Here is a 14440-nt window from a genome sequence, read left to right as displayed (position 1 = left end):
GCATACGAGTCTCTCTGAAAAGCTCCACGGGAGGAAATGTGGCCTATAACCATGTGACTGTGATGCTAGGGACAATGGGACAAAAAGTGTGAAGCCAAGACTGAGCCAGAAAATCAGGGGCATTTGAATACTGCAAAAAGGGGCAGGAGAAAGGTGAAGTGTAAATCCTTCAGGTTGGCCACTTTGTCTCCAGCACAGATTTGGCCTGAGGTGGGAAGGAAAAAAATGGCTAAAAGGAACATTTTCGATTCCCTAGCAGTGGTTCTCAACCTTCTTAATGCTGCGACCCTTTAATATAGTTCCTCATGTTGTGGTGACCCCCAAACATAAAATTACTTTCTTTTTTTTTTTTTTTTGTAGTTTTTGGCCGGGGCTGAGTTTGAACCTGCCACCTCTGGTATATGGGGCTGGTGCCCTACCCCTTTGAGCCACAGGCGCTGCCCTAAAATTACTTTCACTGTTACTTCATAACTGTAATTTTGCTACTGTTATGAATCGTAATGTAAATATCTGATAAGCAGGAGTGCCCCAAAGGGGCCGCGACCCTACAGGTTGAGAGCCGCTGCTAGAGATGTCCTTCCTCAACGCTGTTTTTTTTTTTTTGGAGTTAGCATGGATAACTGAAAGCCAATTTGAGGGCTTTGGATTTGAGAAAGTTGTTTCCTCTGAAAAGCCCGGAGTGTCTTCCTGCCTGTCTCTTCACAACCTTTACATCAGAAAACATTCATATAAGGTACCTAGGAGTCTTCCTTTTGAGTAGAGATATTAGGACAGAAGGAGTTAATATGATTTGGTGAGGGTCACACATGGAATCCGTGCCAAAGAGGGCTGAGAACTCTCTTTTATTGATTCCCACCCTGTGAAAATATGCTATTTTATGTAAAGGAGATATTTTCCAGCTTTGATGTTTTTACAGTCAGCTGGGGTTTCTATTTTTCAGCCCACACTGTGAAACACTGGAAGCGCTGAGCTTGAAACAAACAGTATTGCAATTTATCACCTGCACTCTCCTCAGTCAGTCTCTCTTTCTTTTACAGGACAAAAGGGAACGGGTTGAAATTGCAGCAGGGGAAACACTCTTGAGTTTGGACTGTGAGTTCGGATGTGGAAGGAGAAGGAGAGGGCATGAGCTAGTGAACCCAGTAACACCAGAGAACATAAAATCCTTTTTGGAGACTTAAGAGATGAAACCACCACCACTAGCGTGATCAGAACAAACTGGACTGTAGGGGGCAGTATGGTATGAGGAAAACGCCCTGAATTGAATTCAGGAAAGTTGAATTTCAGTCTCAGCTCTGCTACTAACTAGCTATGTGACTCTGGACAAACCTCTTCACTTCTTCAGGCCATGGTTTCCTCATCAATATAAGAGGGATGATCCCAACCCAACTTGCTTACTTCACAGGGATAATGCAAGGTGGCTATAACTTATAACACTACAGGATATACACAAAGAAAAAAATAAATAATGTGTATATAAGGGTATTCTACAAATTTTTGTGAAATACTCAACAAAGAAAGGTGAAAACCTTATGTCTGAATCCACTGTAAAAGTATTTTCTATTTATGCTGTCCAATAGAAATACAACGTGAGCTACTATGTTACTGTCAATTTTCTAGTAGCAATATTAAAGTAACATGAACAGTAGATTCATTTTAATGGTATATTTTATTTAACCAAATATATAATAAATATTATTATTTCCACATTGAAGTAAAAATCGTCACTGAGTTATTTGAGATATTTTTTTCACACTAACTTTTTGAGATCTGGTATGTATTTTACATGGGCAGTACATCTCATTTTGGACCGGCCACATTTCAAGGGTTGAGTAGACACACGTGGCTAACAGTTATCTCATTAGGCAGCACAGTTTTACACTTTGTAAAGAAACTTCACGTACACAGTTGGGCCTCAAAAGAGTAGATATGTGCATATTCTCATTCACATGCAAGAACTAAGAAAGCTGATCTCATGGGAAGGGTGTATGTATGGGTGGGGATGAAAAGAGGTTGGTCAGGCTCAGCACCTGTAGCACAGCGGCTACGGTGCCAGCCATATACACTGGAACTGGGGGATTCGAACCCAGTCTGGGCCTGCCAAACAACAATGACAACTACATCCAAAAAATAGCCAGGCGTTGTGGTGGGCGCCTGTAGTCCCAGCTACTTGGGAGGCTGAGGCAACAGAATCACTTAAGCCCCAAAAGAGTCTGAGGTTGCTGTGAGCTGTGATGCCATGGCACTCTACCGAGGGTGACATAGTGAGACTCTGTCTCAAAAAAACAAACAAACAAAAAAAGAGGGCGGCGCCCATGGCTTAACAGAGTAGAGTGCCAGCCCCATATGCCAGAGGTGGCAGGTTCAAACCCAGCCCCGGCCAAAAACTGCAAAAAAAAAAAAAAAGGTATAATGTTGAATAGCAGAATGGGGTAACTATAGTTAACAAAAATGCATTACATATTTCAAAATAACTAGAGGAGAGGACTTGAAATATTTCCAACTCACAGAAATGATAAATACTCAAGGTGCCAGGAATCCTAGAAAATACCTGGACTTGATCATTACACATTCTATGCATTTAGCAAAGTATCATGTGTATGCCATAAACATATATGAATATTTTACATCAATAATAAGAGTAGATATTGTCATATTACAGATACACAGAGAGGTTCAGTGATTTGCTAAAGTCCCAGAGCTGGAGCTGTGTCTAAAACGTGGGTGTTCTATCTCCAACACCAGGGTTCTTTTTCCTTCTGATTCATTAGATACTGAGCTGATTAAAATGACTCTCTCTGCCCCTTTGTTTCTGAAGCATCATGTGCCACTGGATCTACTGGCTCTGCTTTTCAGCCACCCAGAGAGACCCAAACTGTTTCAAAGTACCATAAAGAAGGACTGGAGTCATCTATTCCCATTGTGCCAGCAAGGAGTGACAGGCCTAGCCCTCTTTGATTCATCCATTTCCTTCCTGATCCCTATTCCCAATCCATGAACATCTGATCAGCTCCTTCTTCAAAACACATCTTGTGATTTAAGAAACACATCAGCTAATGTAATGTATTGGTCCTATTTGGATTCTCATCCAAAAAAAGGCAATTATAAAAAAATACATATTTATAGGACAATCATAAATTTGAATTCTGCATTGTCGGTTGATATTAAGTACTAATAATTAATTGCTGATGATTGTATTGCCACTACGTTTTTTAAAGTCCCTATCTTTTAGACATACAGAGGTATTTACCATGAAATGAGACACGTATTATTTACTTCAGATTGGCTATGAGTTGCTGCAACTGCTGAATCTGGGTGATGGGTACATGGGGATAATTCTCTCTGCTTTTGTATGTATTTGAAATGTTCCAAAATTAAAATGTTGAACATACTCTTCATTTCTTTGTGTAGATCCAGGTTTCTATTCTGTGCCATACTTTTCCTGTTTAAAGAGCTTCCTTTAATATCTCTTACAGTATCCCCTTATATAGGAGTCATAGACTTCTACCTTAGTCTGATGAATGTAAAATGTTGCATATTGTTTCATACTTTCTGGGGGGATTGTCCTTTTTTTTTGGTGACACAGGTTAATTGGTTTCCTTGCAACCTCAAGTGTTTTCTATGCACAAGGAAACTCATCATTATTATCTAGTTTTTTTCACTTTGTTATGTGGAGGTGAGGTTTTTTGAAGCTTCCAAGATCCAATGCAGAAGCAGACATTCAATCTGTTGAGTAGTGTCCTTCTATTCCTAGTTTATTAAACATTTATATCATAAAATGTGTTGGATTTTGTCAAATACATTTTTCTGCATCTATGGGGAGTGATCATATGGTTTTTGTTCTTTTATGTGGTATATTATACCAATAGATTTGGGGGTTTTAAGCTACCCTTGCATTACTGGGAAAAGTCTCATTTGGTTATGATGCATAATCCTTTTAATATATTGCTGGATTCAGTTTGCTAATGTTAAATATTTTGCTGATTATTTTTTAAAAGGTTGAACATTTTTACTCTCATCCATTTGTCTCCATTTCCATTGCTATCAGCATAGTCTAAACTACTACCACCATCTTTTGCCTGGACTGTTGCTGTTTGACACTCCCCAGATCCCCTCTCTTCCTCTCTCCCTCTTGGATCTGAAAAATCCAAGTCAGAGCCTTCCAATGGCTTCCTATTATGTTTAAAATAAAAGCCACATTTGACCCATAAAAGTGGCCATGCTCTGGCTCCTGCTTCTCCTCTTGTTTTCTGGCCTTGCTCACTCTGCTCCACCGATTCGACTTCTTACTGTTCTTCAAAAGTACTCAGCTTTTCTTAAGCTTACGATGTTCATATTTATGGTTCCCTCAACCTGAAACTATTTCTGAACTTCTTGTAACTTGCTCCCTCATAATGTGCATGCCTCAGCTCAAATACAGTTTCCTCAGACAGGCCCCCTTCTTGACTGCACTGTCCCAAGTAGCCCACCCTGTTTCCTATCCATACTCCAACACTCTACCCTTCTTTCATCTTGTATATATCACCAAGACGTGAACTTGTTAGTGATGCATCCATCTATTTTTTTATTATCTGTGTCCTCCCTCACTCTCCCATTAGATTGTGATCTCAAGGACAGGGACTTTGACTTATACTGTTGGAGCCTTCAAGTCCAGCAGAATGCCTGGTACACAGGGACACTCACAAGCTTGAGTGAAAGAATTTAAGCTAGAAGGGCAGATATAAAAGTAGAGATAAGATTACTAAGATTAAGTACTATTTACTGAACAATTGATAAGTGCCAGGCATGTAGTAAGCCCTTATGATGTATATTATCTCATTTAATCCTTAGAACCACCCCAACATTATATCTTTTTTGAAGGTCAAGGAACCAAGGCTCAGAAAAGTTAAGAAACTGGTTCAAGGTGACATAGCTAGAAGTCAAGCCTAGGTCTGTCGTCACTGCAGAGTTTGAGCTAATAACCCCTAAGATATGTAGCCTAACAGAGAACCACACTAATGTCACCATGGCTTAGAGAAACATTTCCTTAAATGCCTTCTGTAATGATGCTGGTGACATTCTCTACACTATAGGAAGAGAGGCCTTTCTGTTAGCCTTCTATTGCTACAGATTTTTTCCCATCAGACCCTTGAATATATGTTGACCAAAACAGAGAGACTTACCGGGAAGCCTGGCTGGCCACTTATGCCTGGGAACCCCGCAGGCCCTAGCTCCCCCTGGAAAATCAACCAAAGGTTAGTGAGTAGCAGCAGGAAGCAGTAAACACAAAGAAGAATGGCTCCCTGAAAATACTTGGACTGAGGAGTAGGGAACCAATGAGGTATCAATCAGGGTACTGCCAAGCAGTGCAGATTCCCCAGGCTCTGAGACTAGTGGTTGTAATCAGGATGCCTTAGTTCTCGGAGCTCTTTGCTATGGGGAGAGGACCATGGTCCATGACTGTCTAAAAATTATTTTGAAAAGCTCAGGCTAATTGGAAGATAGAAAGGATGATTATCTGTTTTCTTTCTAGTAGAAGAAGCTGTTCAGTGTGATTTCCTATGGCAAATTAAAGGCAGCAAAGAAATCAATGGTTTTGGGAAAAGGATAACAATTACAGTTTAGATTGGGACACATAACATTTTAATGTGTCTTCCCCTGATATGCTAATTTATCTATCCATGCCGTGGAAGGGCTCTCTAAAGTTTGGGAATGATTAGGGAGGTAGGCAATCTCTCATATGCTCCTAGAATGTTTTCAAATAAATGATTACTTCCTAGAAACCTGAAGTGGTCCAAAGCTGTTGCTTCCTTAAAGACAAATTTAGAGAAATAAGACTGAACACATTCTCCTGCCTGGGACCCTTGGCCATGGAATCAGAATCACAAAACTTAAAGGAACTCCAGGAAAGAAGGTAAAACAAATTATTGACAGATATCTGTAGGCTTTAATAACGTAAGTCCATTCAAATACAACCATGTACATTATATATACTCACCTGCATAAAAATACAGATAAAATATCTCAACGAAGTGGGTCTTGGTAGTTAAGATCAGGTGAATTAGGGCATCTATTTACTGCCACTTGGTGACAAACAGAATATCCTATTTTCAGGGTCATGTTTTGAGAGCAAATAACTTATTTAAAAAAGTAGCTCAATGGCTCGGTGCCTATAGCTCAGTGGCTAGGGTGCTAGCCACATACACTGGAGCTGGCGGGTTCGAACTCAGCCTGGGCCTGCCAAACAACAACTACAACCAAAAAAGAACCAGAAGTTGTGGTGGGCACCTGTAGTCCCAGCTACTTGGGAGGCTGAGGCAAGAGAATCACTTAAGCCCAGGAGTTTGAGGTTGCTGTGAGCTGTGATACCAAGGGCAACATAGTGAGACTGTCTCAAAAATGAAAAAAATAAAATAAAAAATTAAAAAGATAGCTCAAAAGCAACCATTTTACCCTGTGTTCTACCACAGTGCTTTGGGGACAACATAAGTATTGAGAGGGTTGGGAGTTAGGAGGAAAAGTAACTATTCATTGTTTGCTTTATTGAGCATATCAAAAATTGAATCTCCAACAATGATACAGAGAAAATAGCACTTAAAGAAATACTCAGAAACCCGGGCACACCTCATAGCTACATGACAAAAAACAGACTCAGCCTTTTTAGAAAAAGCTTTTCACAAAGGACAAATCATAGAAGGCTTTTACCTCTGCTTTTAAATAAAAATCCATTACCCAGAACCGTCTACTCTTCTAACATTGTCTGGTTATTACAGTTGAATTATGGTATCAGTAGAAAAAGACATCAGTTTTTCCTATTCTTAAGTGTTCACTACCTTGGATCCTTTCTTCCCTTTAGGAAATCCCATGAATTCCAGCTCCCCAGTAGATGGTGGAGGTCCAGCTGGGCCAGGAAGGCCAACATCTCCCTGTTAGATCAAAGGGAATGTTGAGAAAAGTGGATGCCACGGTCATCCAGGGAAGGGTGTTTAGAAGAGAACTAAAATGACTCTAGGTAGTGAGGCAAATGACTACCTCGTGTCAACAATGATCAGACTCTTAAGTGGGCCAATCTGTGCCAAGAGCAGAAGCAGAGGCAGTGAAGTCTGTGTTGGAATGTTGGAGGCTAGAGTTGCTCCTTCAGAAGGCAGTGCAATCCATAAGAGACAGGCAGGAAGGGGGGTCAGGATGAGCTCTCAGACTTGCTTGAGGCTCCCAAGTCACCATGCAATTTTTACAGTAGGAAATGAAGGGAAGTAGGAAATAAAAGAAAATGGGGAAAGAGAGGTTAAGGAAGAGAGACAGAGGAAGGAAAGGGAGAGGAAGAAGAGGAGGGAGAGGAGGAAGGATGAAGGGATTAGGGAAGCAGAGAAAAGGAAAGGAAAGGTAATGGAACACATTATATACCAGAGAAATATCCAGATGGAAGGAAGAAAAAGAATATCTTTCAAGAGAGTATGTTTGTAGGACAAGCACAGTTCATAGGTAGGATGCATAGAAATGACAGTCTTTTGAAGGAGAAAGAACCACAGAAGCCTATGTGTGGCATGTGCATGTGCAGCCCTCAAGGAATCCCACCTGAGGATCTATGTGGGTTGGGAAGTATTCATTTCCCAAGGTGAAGAGCCAAATCCTCTTACACCAGCAGGCACATGTGTGTAACCACAGACATTTTTCAGAGCATAGGGAATGAAGATCAGATTTTCCAAAATCTATTTACCTTAACTCCTTTTTCTCCTTGGAAACCTAACCCCATGTTTCCCTGGGGCACAGGGGTAGAGGGAGGAAAAAACAAAATCAATTACTAAGCAAGTTCACAAAACTTCAATTGGAATTCAGTCTTTTTACCAGAAAGTAGGGTTAACCAAACCAGGATCTCTCTGGGGAAACCAGAGTACTGAGGGGTAAGGAAACAAAATACCCCAAGTACACTTACATCAGGCCCAGGGAGACCAGGAGGGCCTGGAGGACCCTAGATTTAAAAACAAAACAAAAAAAAAAAAGAGTTTTAATACTTATTAGCATCAGTCAAAAAGAACATGGTCATGTTGAGTGTTACTGGGCATAAGGCCCTCTCCCCACTTAGTGTAGGCTGGCTTTGGTAGAGTAGGTTCTAGCTGCCTCTCCCGTGGTTCCCTTTTACCTCCTTTGAAATTTCCCAAATTGACCTGGTAACCACATCATGCTAAGGTAGTAAAGATGTCATGTGTCATTTTCTCCCAACAGACCAGAGATTTTAAAATGATGACCTTTGGTAAAGCTAAGATAAGACAAAGTTATGAGTGGTGGGATTTCATGCACTGGAGAGAACAATCTGGGGAAAGGGTTCTCCCAGAACCACAGAGATGATTGGCTATGTGCTTCCTACACCAATGATGGTAAATAGGGTTTGGTATCAGAAAGATAGGTAGGTAGAACTGTCCAAGGTGCAGTATTGAGAAGGATTTTGAAGCTTTCTCAGTGTTCAGGGTGAGTGATGGTGGTGGTGGTATGATTAATTAGCAATGTCTGTCATGGGTAAGGAAGTGGAAGGTGGCAATGTCAGGTAACTATCATTAGTTTAGATTGAGTTAAACCATGAGGCTTTGGAGATACAGATTGGATGGTAAGAAAGAGTCTGATAAATAAAGACAACCAATATCTACTAGCAAGAGCATGCTTTACTTCAGTTTTCCCAAGAATAGAGACTACTTTTCTCTGCTAGGAAGGCCTAAATTACATAGGCTTACATTTAATCCATGGCATGGGCGAGAAAACAGTCGTGTGAACACTATTATCACATACTAGACTTAAGTTGGTCTTACTTGTGATCCTGGTGGTCCCATGGGTCCTTCAGCTCCGGGAGATCCAGGTGCTCCTTGTGTGCCCTAGAGTAGCAAGTTTTTACCAAGTTCAAAACGCAAGACAGTTTCCCAAGAAAAATGAATATACAAAGGGTGCCAAAAAATATACACACATTTTAAGAAAGGAAAAAAAAACTGTATTAAAATGGTAATATTCAAGTCATGTTTGATTTCTGCTTTTGAGGATGAATCCCAAAAGCATTGTGGTAAGTGAAAGAAGCCAGACCCCAAAGGCTATACATTATATCACTCCCTTTATGCAGAGTTCTAGGACAGGCAAAACTGAACTATTATGGAGAAAGATCAGAACAGTGGTTGCCTTTGGGGTAGGGGTGGGGTGGGGGACAGGGATAGACTGGGCAGGAGTAGGAGGGAACTTTCTAAGGTGATGGTTATATCCCATACCTTAATAGAGATTAGGGTTATACATGCGTATTGATTTGTCAAAATTAGCAAATGCACACTTAAGATTTGTATATTTCCCTGTATGTAAATTTTATATATAAAACACTTCAACAAATATTGTATTCTAACTAAGGATAGGCATGCCATGGCATCGTATTTAGGATTAAGCACACGACTGCCTTCAATTTATGTTGAAATGCCTTAAAAATAGGATGGCTTGATGAACAGATAGAGGAATGAATGAATGAACACAAGTGGGATAAAGCAAGTACAATTTTCCCTCCATATCCACAAGCTACACATCTGTGGATTTAACCAACCACTGATTGAAATTATTTAAAAAAAAATGGATGCTTGCATCTCTACTGAACATTTACAGACTTATTTTGGTTATTAGTCCCTAAACAATATAGTATAACAACTATTTACATTGCATTTACCTTATATGAGGTATTATAAATAATCTAGAAATGATTTAAGGTATGGGAAGGATGTAGGTAGATTATATGCAAAAGTATACCTTTTTATATAAGATACTGTGTGTCTATAGATTTTGGTATCCAGGGGAGTTTCTGGACCAATCCTCAATGGATACGAAGGGATGACTGACTGTATAGTAAAATATGAATGCCATGGGTGTTCAATGTAAAATTCATTCCACTTTGCTCTGTATTTAAAATTTTCCCATTAAACTGTTGTAAAGAAACAAAAACTAAAAAAGAAGCCAAAACATTTATATTAATATTATATAAAGTAGACTTTAAGACAAAGAGTATTGCCCAGAAAAAAAGACAGTGCATTTAAAAATGATACAATAGGTCATTCAGCCTTCGGCCCTGATTGCACACCCTCGCAGGCAGCCTCCCGCGGCGCTCCACGTTCAGCCATGACCCTGTCCCTGCCCAGTGGGCTCCCGCTTTCCAAAGGCTGAAAAGTAGCACAACACCTCGCCTGAGAGAGGGACTGCGATTCAGTAACTCGAATCAGCACTGGCCAGCAGCAGTCCAGGCCCTGTCCACACCTCTTGAGAAAACACCCAAGAATCTGGACTCCTGGGGGACAGGCCTCCAGACCTCAGAGTGAGAGGGAGGGGAGTGCTGGGAGCTCAGAATTGCAGTCCACAGGCACAAAAACTTAAAGAGCAAGAGGAAGTGAAAGGAAAATTAGGGTAAGGAAACAGATAAAAGAAATCACTCATGAGGAAGAATCAGCAGAAAACTCCAGACAACATGAAGAACCAGTTCAGAACAACCCCGCCAAGGGACCCTGAGGTAGCTACTGCAGAGGATTCCACCTATAAAGAAATGTTAGGAATGACAGAAAGGGAATTTGGAATACACATGATGAAAACAATGAAAGAAATGGTGGAAACAATGAAGGAAACTGCTAATAAAGTGGAAAATAACCAAAAGGAAATCCAAAAACAGAATCAAATAAGAGATGAACAATATGAAGAATATAGAAAGGATATAGCAGGGCTGAAGGAACTGAAACAGTCAATTAGGGAACTTAAAGATGCAATGGAAAGTATCAGCAACAGGTTAGACCATGCAGAAGAAAGAATTTCAGAGGTAGAAGACAAAGTTCTTGAGATAACTCAGATAGTAAAAGAGGCAGAAAAGGAGAGAGAGAAAGCAGAACGTTCCCTGTCAGAATTATGGGACTTTATGAAGCATTCCAACATACGAGTTATAGGAATCTCAGAAGGGGAAGAAGAATGCCCCAGAGGAATGGAAGCCATACTAGAGAATATTATAAAAGAAAATATCCCAAATATCACCAAAGATTCTGACACACTGCTTTCAGAGGGATATTGGACCCCAGGTCACCTCAACTCTAACTGAGCTTCTCCAAGACACATTGTGATGAACCTGTCCAAAGTCAAGACAAAAGAAAAGATTCTGCAAGCTGCCAGGAGTAAGTGCCAGTTGACCTACAGGGGCAAATCCATCAGAGTGACCGCAGACTTCTCTAATGAAACTTTCCAAGCAAGAAGACAATGGTCATCTACCTTTAATCTACTTAAACAGAACAATTTCCAGCCCAGAAGTCTGTACCCTGCGAAGCTAAGCTTTAAAATTGATGGAGAAATCAAATCATTTACAGATATACAAACATTGAGGAAATTCGCCACAACAAGACCAGCTCTACAGGAAATACTTCAACCTGTTCTGCACACTGACCGTCACAATGGATCAGCAGCAAAGTGAGAACTCAGAAATTAAAGGACAGAATCTAACCTCCACACTGATGCAAAGGATAAAACTCAGCAATGGACTCTCACAAAATAAGACGAATAGAATACTACCACACTTATCAATTATCTCAATAAATGTTAATGGCTTGAATTCCCCACTGAAGAGACATAGATTGGCTGGCTGGATTAAAAAACACAAGCCATCCATTTGCTGTCTGCAAGAAACACACCTGGCTTCAAAAGACAAATTAAAACTCCAAGTCAAGGGTTGGAAGATAATTTTTCAGGCAAATGGAATTCAGTAGAAAAGAGGAGTTGCAACCTTATGTTCAGATACATGTGGATTTAAAGCAACTAAAGTCAAAAAAGACAAAGATGGTCACTTTATATTGGTCAAGGGAAAGATACAATAAGAAGACGTTTTAATTCTAAATATTTATGCACCCAATTTAAATGCTCCCAGATTCTTGAAACAGACCTTACTCAGTCTGAGCAATATGATATCTGATAATACCATAATCACAGGGGACTTTAACGCTCCTCTTACAGAGCTGGACAGATCCCCTAAACAGAAATTAAACAAAGATATAAGAGATTTAAATGAGACCCTAGAACAACTGTGCTTGATAGATGCATATAGAACACTCCATCCCAAAGATAAAGAATATATATTCTTCTCATCACCCCTGGAACATTATCCAAAATTGACCATATCCTGGGACACAAAACAAATATCAACAGAATCAAAAGAATTAAAATTTTACCTTGTATCTTCTAAGACCATAAGGCACTAAAGGTGGAACTCTAACAAAAACGCTCGACCCCACACAGGCATGGAAATTAAACAATCTTCTGTTGAATAACAGATGGGTGCAGGAAGAAATAAACAGGAAATCATTAACTTCCTTGAGCATAACAACAATGAAGACACAAGCTACCAAAACATGTGGGATACTGCAAAAGCAGTTTTGAGAGGAAAATTCATCACTTCAGATGCCTACATTCGAAAAACAGAAAGAGTGCACATCAACAATCTCACAAGAGATCTTATGGAATTGGAAAAAGAAGAACAATCTAAGCCTAAACTCAGTAGAAGAAAAGAAATATCCAAAATCAAATCAGAGATCAATGAAATTGAAAACAAAAGAATCATTCAGAAAATTAATGAAACAAGGAGTTGTTTTTTTTTTTTTTAAAAAAGAAATAAAATAGATAAACCATTGGCCAGACTAATGAGAAATAGAAAAGTAAAATCCATAGTAACCTCAATCAGAAATGATAAAGGGGAAATAACAACTGATACCACAGAGATACAAGAGATCATCTCTGAATACTACCAGAAACTCTAAGCCCAGAAATTTGACAATGTGAAGGAAATGGATAAATATTTGGAATCACACACTCTCCCTAGACTTAGCCAGGAAGAAATAGAGCTCCTGAAAAGACCAATTTCAAGCACTGAGATTAAAGAAACAATAAAAAATCTTCCAACCAAAAAATGCCCTGGTCCATATGGCTTCACACCAGAATTCTATCAAACCTTCAAGGAAGAGCTTATTCCTGTCCTGCAGAAATTATTCCAAAAAATTGAGGAAGAAGGAATCTTCCCCAACACATTCTATGAAGCAAACATCACCCTGATACAAAAACCAGGAAAAGACCCAACCAAAAAGGAGAATTTCAGACCAATCTCACTCATGAATATAGATGCAAAAATTCTCAACAAAATCCTAGCCAATAGATTACAGCTTATCATCAAAAAAGTCATTCATCATGATCAAGTAGGTTTCATCCCAGGGATGCAAGGCTGGTTTAACATACGCAAGTCCATAAACGTTATCCCCCCTATTAACAGAGGCAAAAATAAAGATCATATGATCCTCTCAATAGATGCAGAAAAAGCAGTGGATAAAATCCAGCATCCTTTTCTAATTGGAACACAGAAGCGTATAGGCATAGGTGGCACATTTCTAAAACTGATTGAAGCTATCTATGACAAACCCACAGCTAATATTTTACTGAATGGAGTAAAACTGAAAGCTTTTCCTCTTAGAACTGGAACCAGACAAGGTTGTCCTCTGTCACCTTTACTATTCAACATAGTGCTGGAAGTTCTAGCCAATACAATTAGGCAAGACAAGGAAATAAAGGGACTCCAAATGGGAGCAGAGGAGGTCAAACTCTCCCTGTTTACTGACGACATGATCCTATACTTAGAGAACCCCAAAGACTCAACCACAAGACTCCTAGAAGTCATCAAAAAATACAGTAATGTTTCAGGATATAAAATCAATGTCCACAAGTCAGTAGCCTTTGTATATGCCAATAACAGTCAAGATGAGAAGCTAATTAAGGACACAACTCTCTTCACCATAGTTTCAAAGAAAATGAAATACCTTGGAATATCCCTAACAAAGGAGGTGAAGGACCTCTATAAAGAAAATATGAAATCCTCAGAAAGGAAATAGCAGAGGATATTAACAAATGGAAGAACACACCAGGCTCATGGATGGGAAGAATCAACATGGTTAAAATGTCTATACTTCCCAAAGCAATCTACCTATTCAATGCCATTCCTATCAAAATACCAAAATCGTACTTTCAAGATTTGGAAAAAATCATTCTGCGTTTTGTATGGAACCAGAAAAAACCTCATATACCTAAGGCAGTTCTTAGTAATAAAAATAAAGCTGGGGGCATCAGCATACCAGATTTTAGTCTGTACTACAAAGCCATAGTGGTCAAGACAGCATGGTACTGGCACAAAAACAGAGACATAGACACTTGGAATCGAATTGAAAACCAAGAAATGAAACTAACATCTTATAACCACCTAATCTTCAATAAACCAAACAAGAACATACCTTGGGGGAAAGACTCCCTATTCAATAAACGGTGTTGGGAGAACTGGATGTCTACATGTAAAAGACTGAAACTGGACCCACACCTTTCCCCACTCACAAAAATTGATTCAAGATGGATAAAGGACTTAAATTTAAGGCATGAAACAATAAAAATC

General features: G+C 39.5%; 1 protein-coding gene across 1 annotated transcript in view; it reads right to left on the bottom strand.

The window, feature by feature from the left end:
• COL4A6 (collagen type IV alpha 6 chain) overlaps positions 1-14440 on the bottom strand; it is a 333285-nt gene that overhangs the window by 44247 nt on the left and 274598 nt on the right. Inside the window, exons 9-13 of the mRNA XM_053579523.1 lie at positions 8781-8843; positions 7913-7948; positions 7697-7738; positions 6813-6905; positions 5163-5216 (exon numbers count right to left, since the gene is read on the bottom strand). Coding sequence (XP_053435498.1) covers positions 5163-5216; positions 6813-6905; positions 7697-7738; positions 7913-7948; positions 8781-8843 — 288 coding nt within the window. The remainder of the gene's footprint in view (positions 1-5162; positions 5217-6812; positions 6906-7696; positions 7739-7912; positions 7949-8780; positions 8844-14440) is intronic.

This window comes from Nycticebus coucang, chromosome X (assembly GCF_027406575.1).
Source record: "Nycticebus coucang isolate mNycCou1 chromosome X, mNycCou1.pri, whole genome shotgun sequence".
Taxonomy (NCBI): Eukaryota; Metazoa; Chordata; class Mammalia; order Primates; family Lorisidae; genus Nycticebus; species Nycticebus coucang.
The sequence above is the reverse complement of the archived record's forward strand: the minus strand, read 5'-3'. Positions and strand labels throughout refer to the sequence as shown.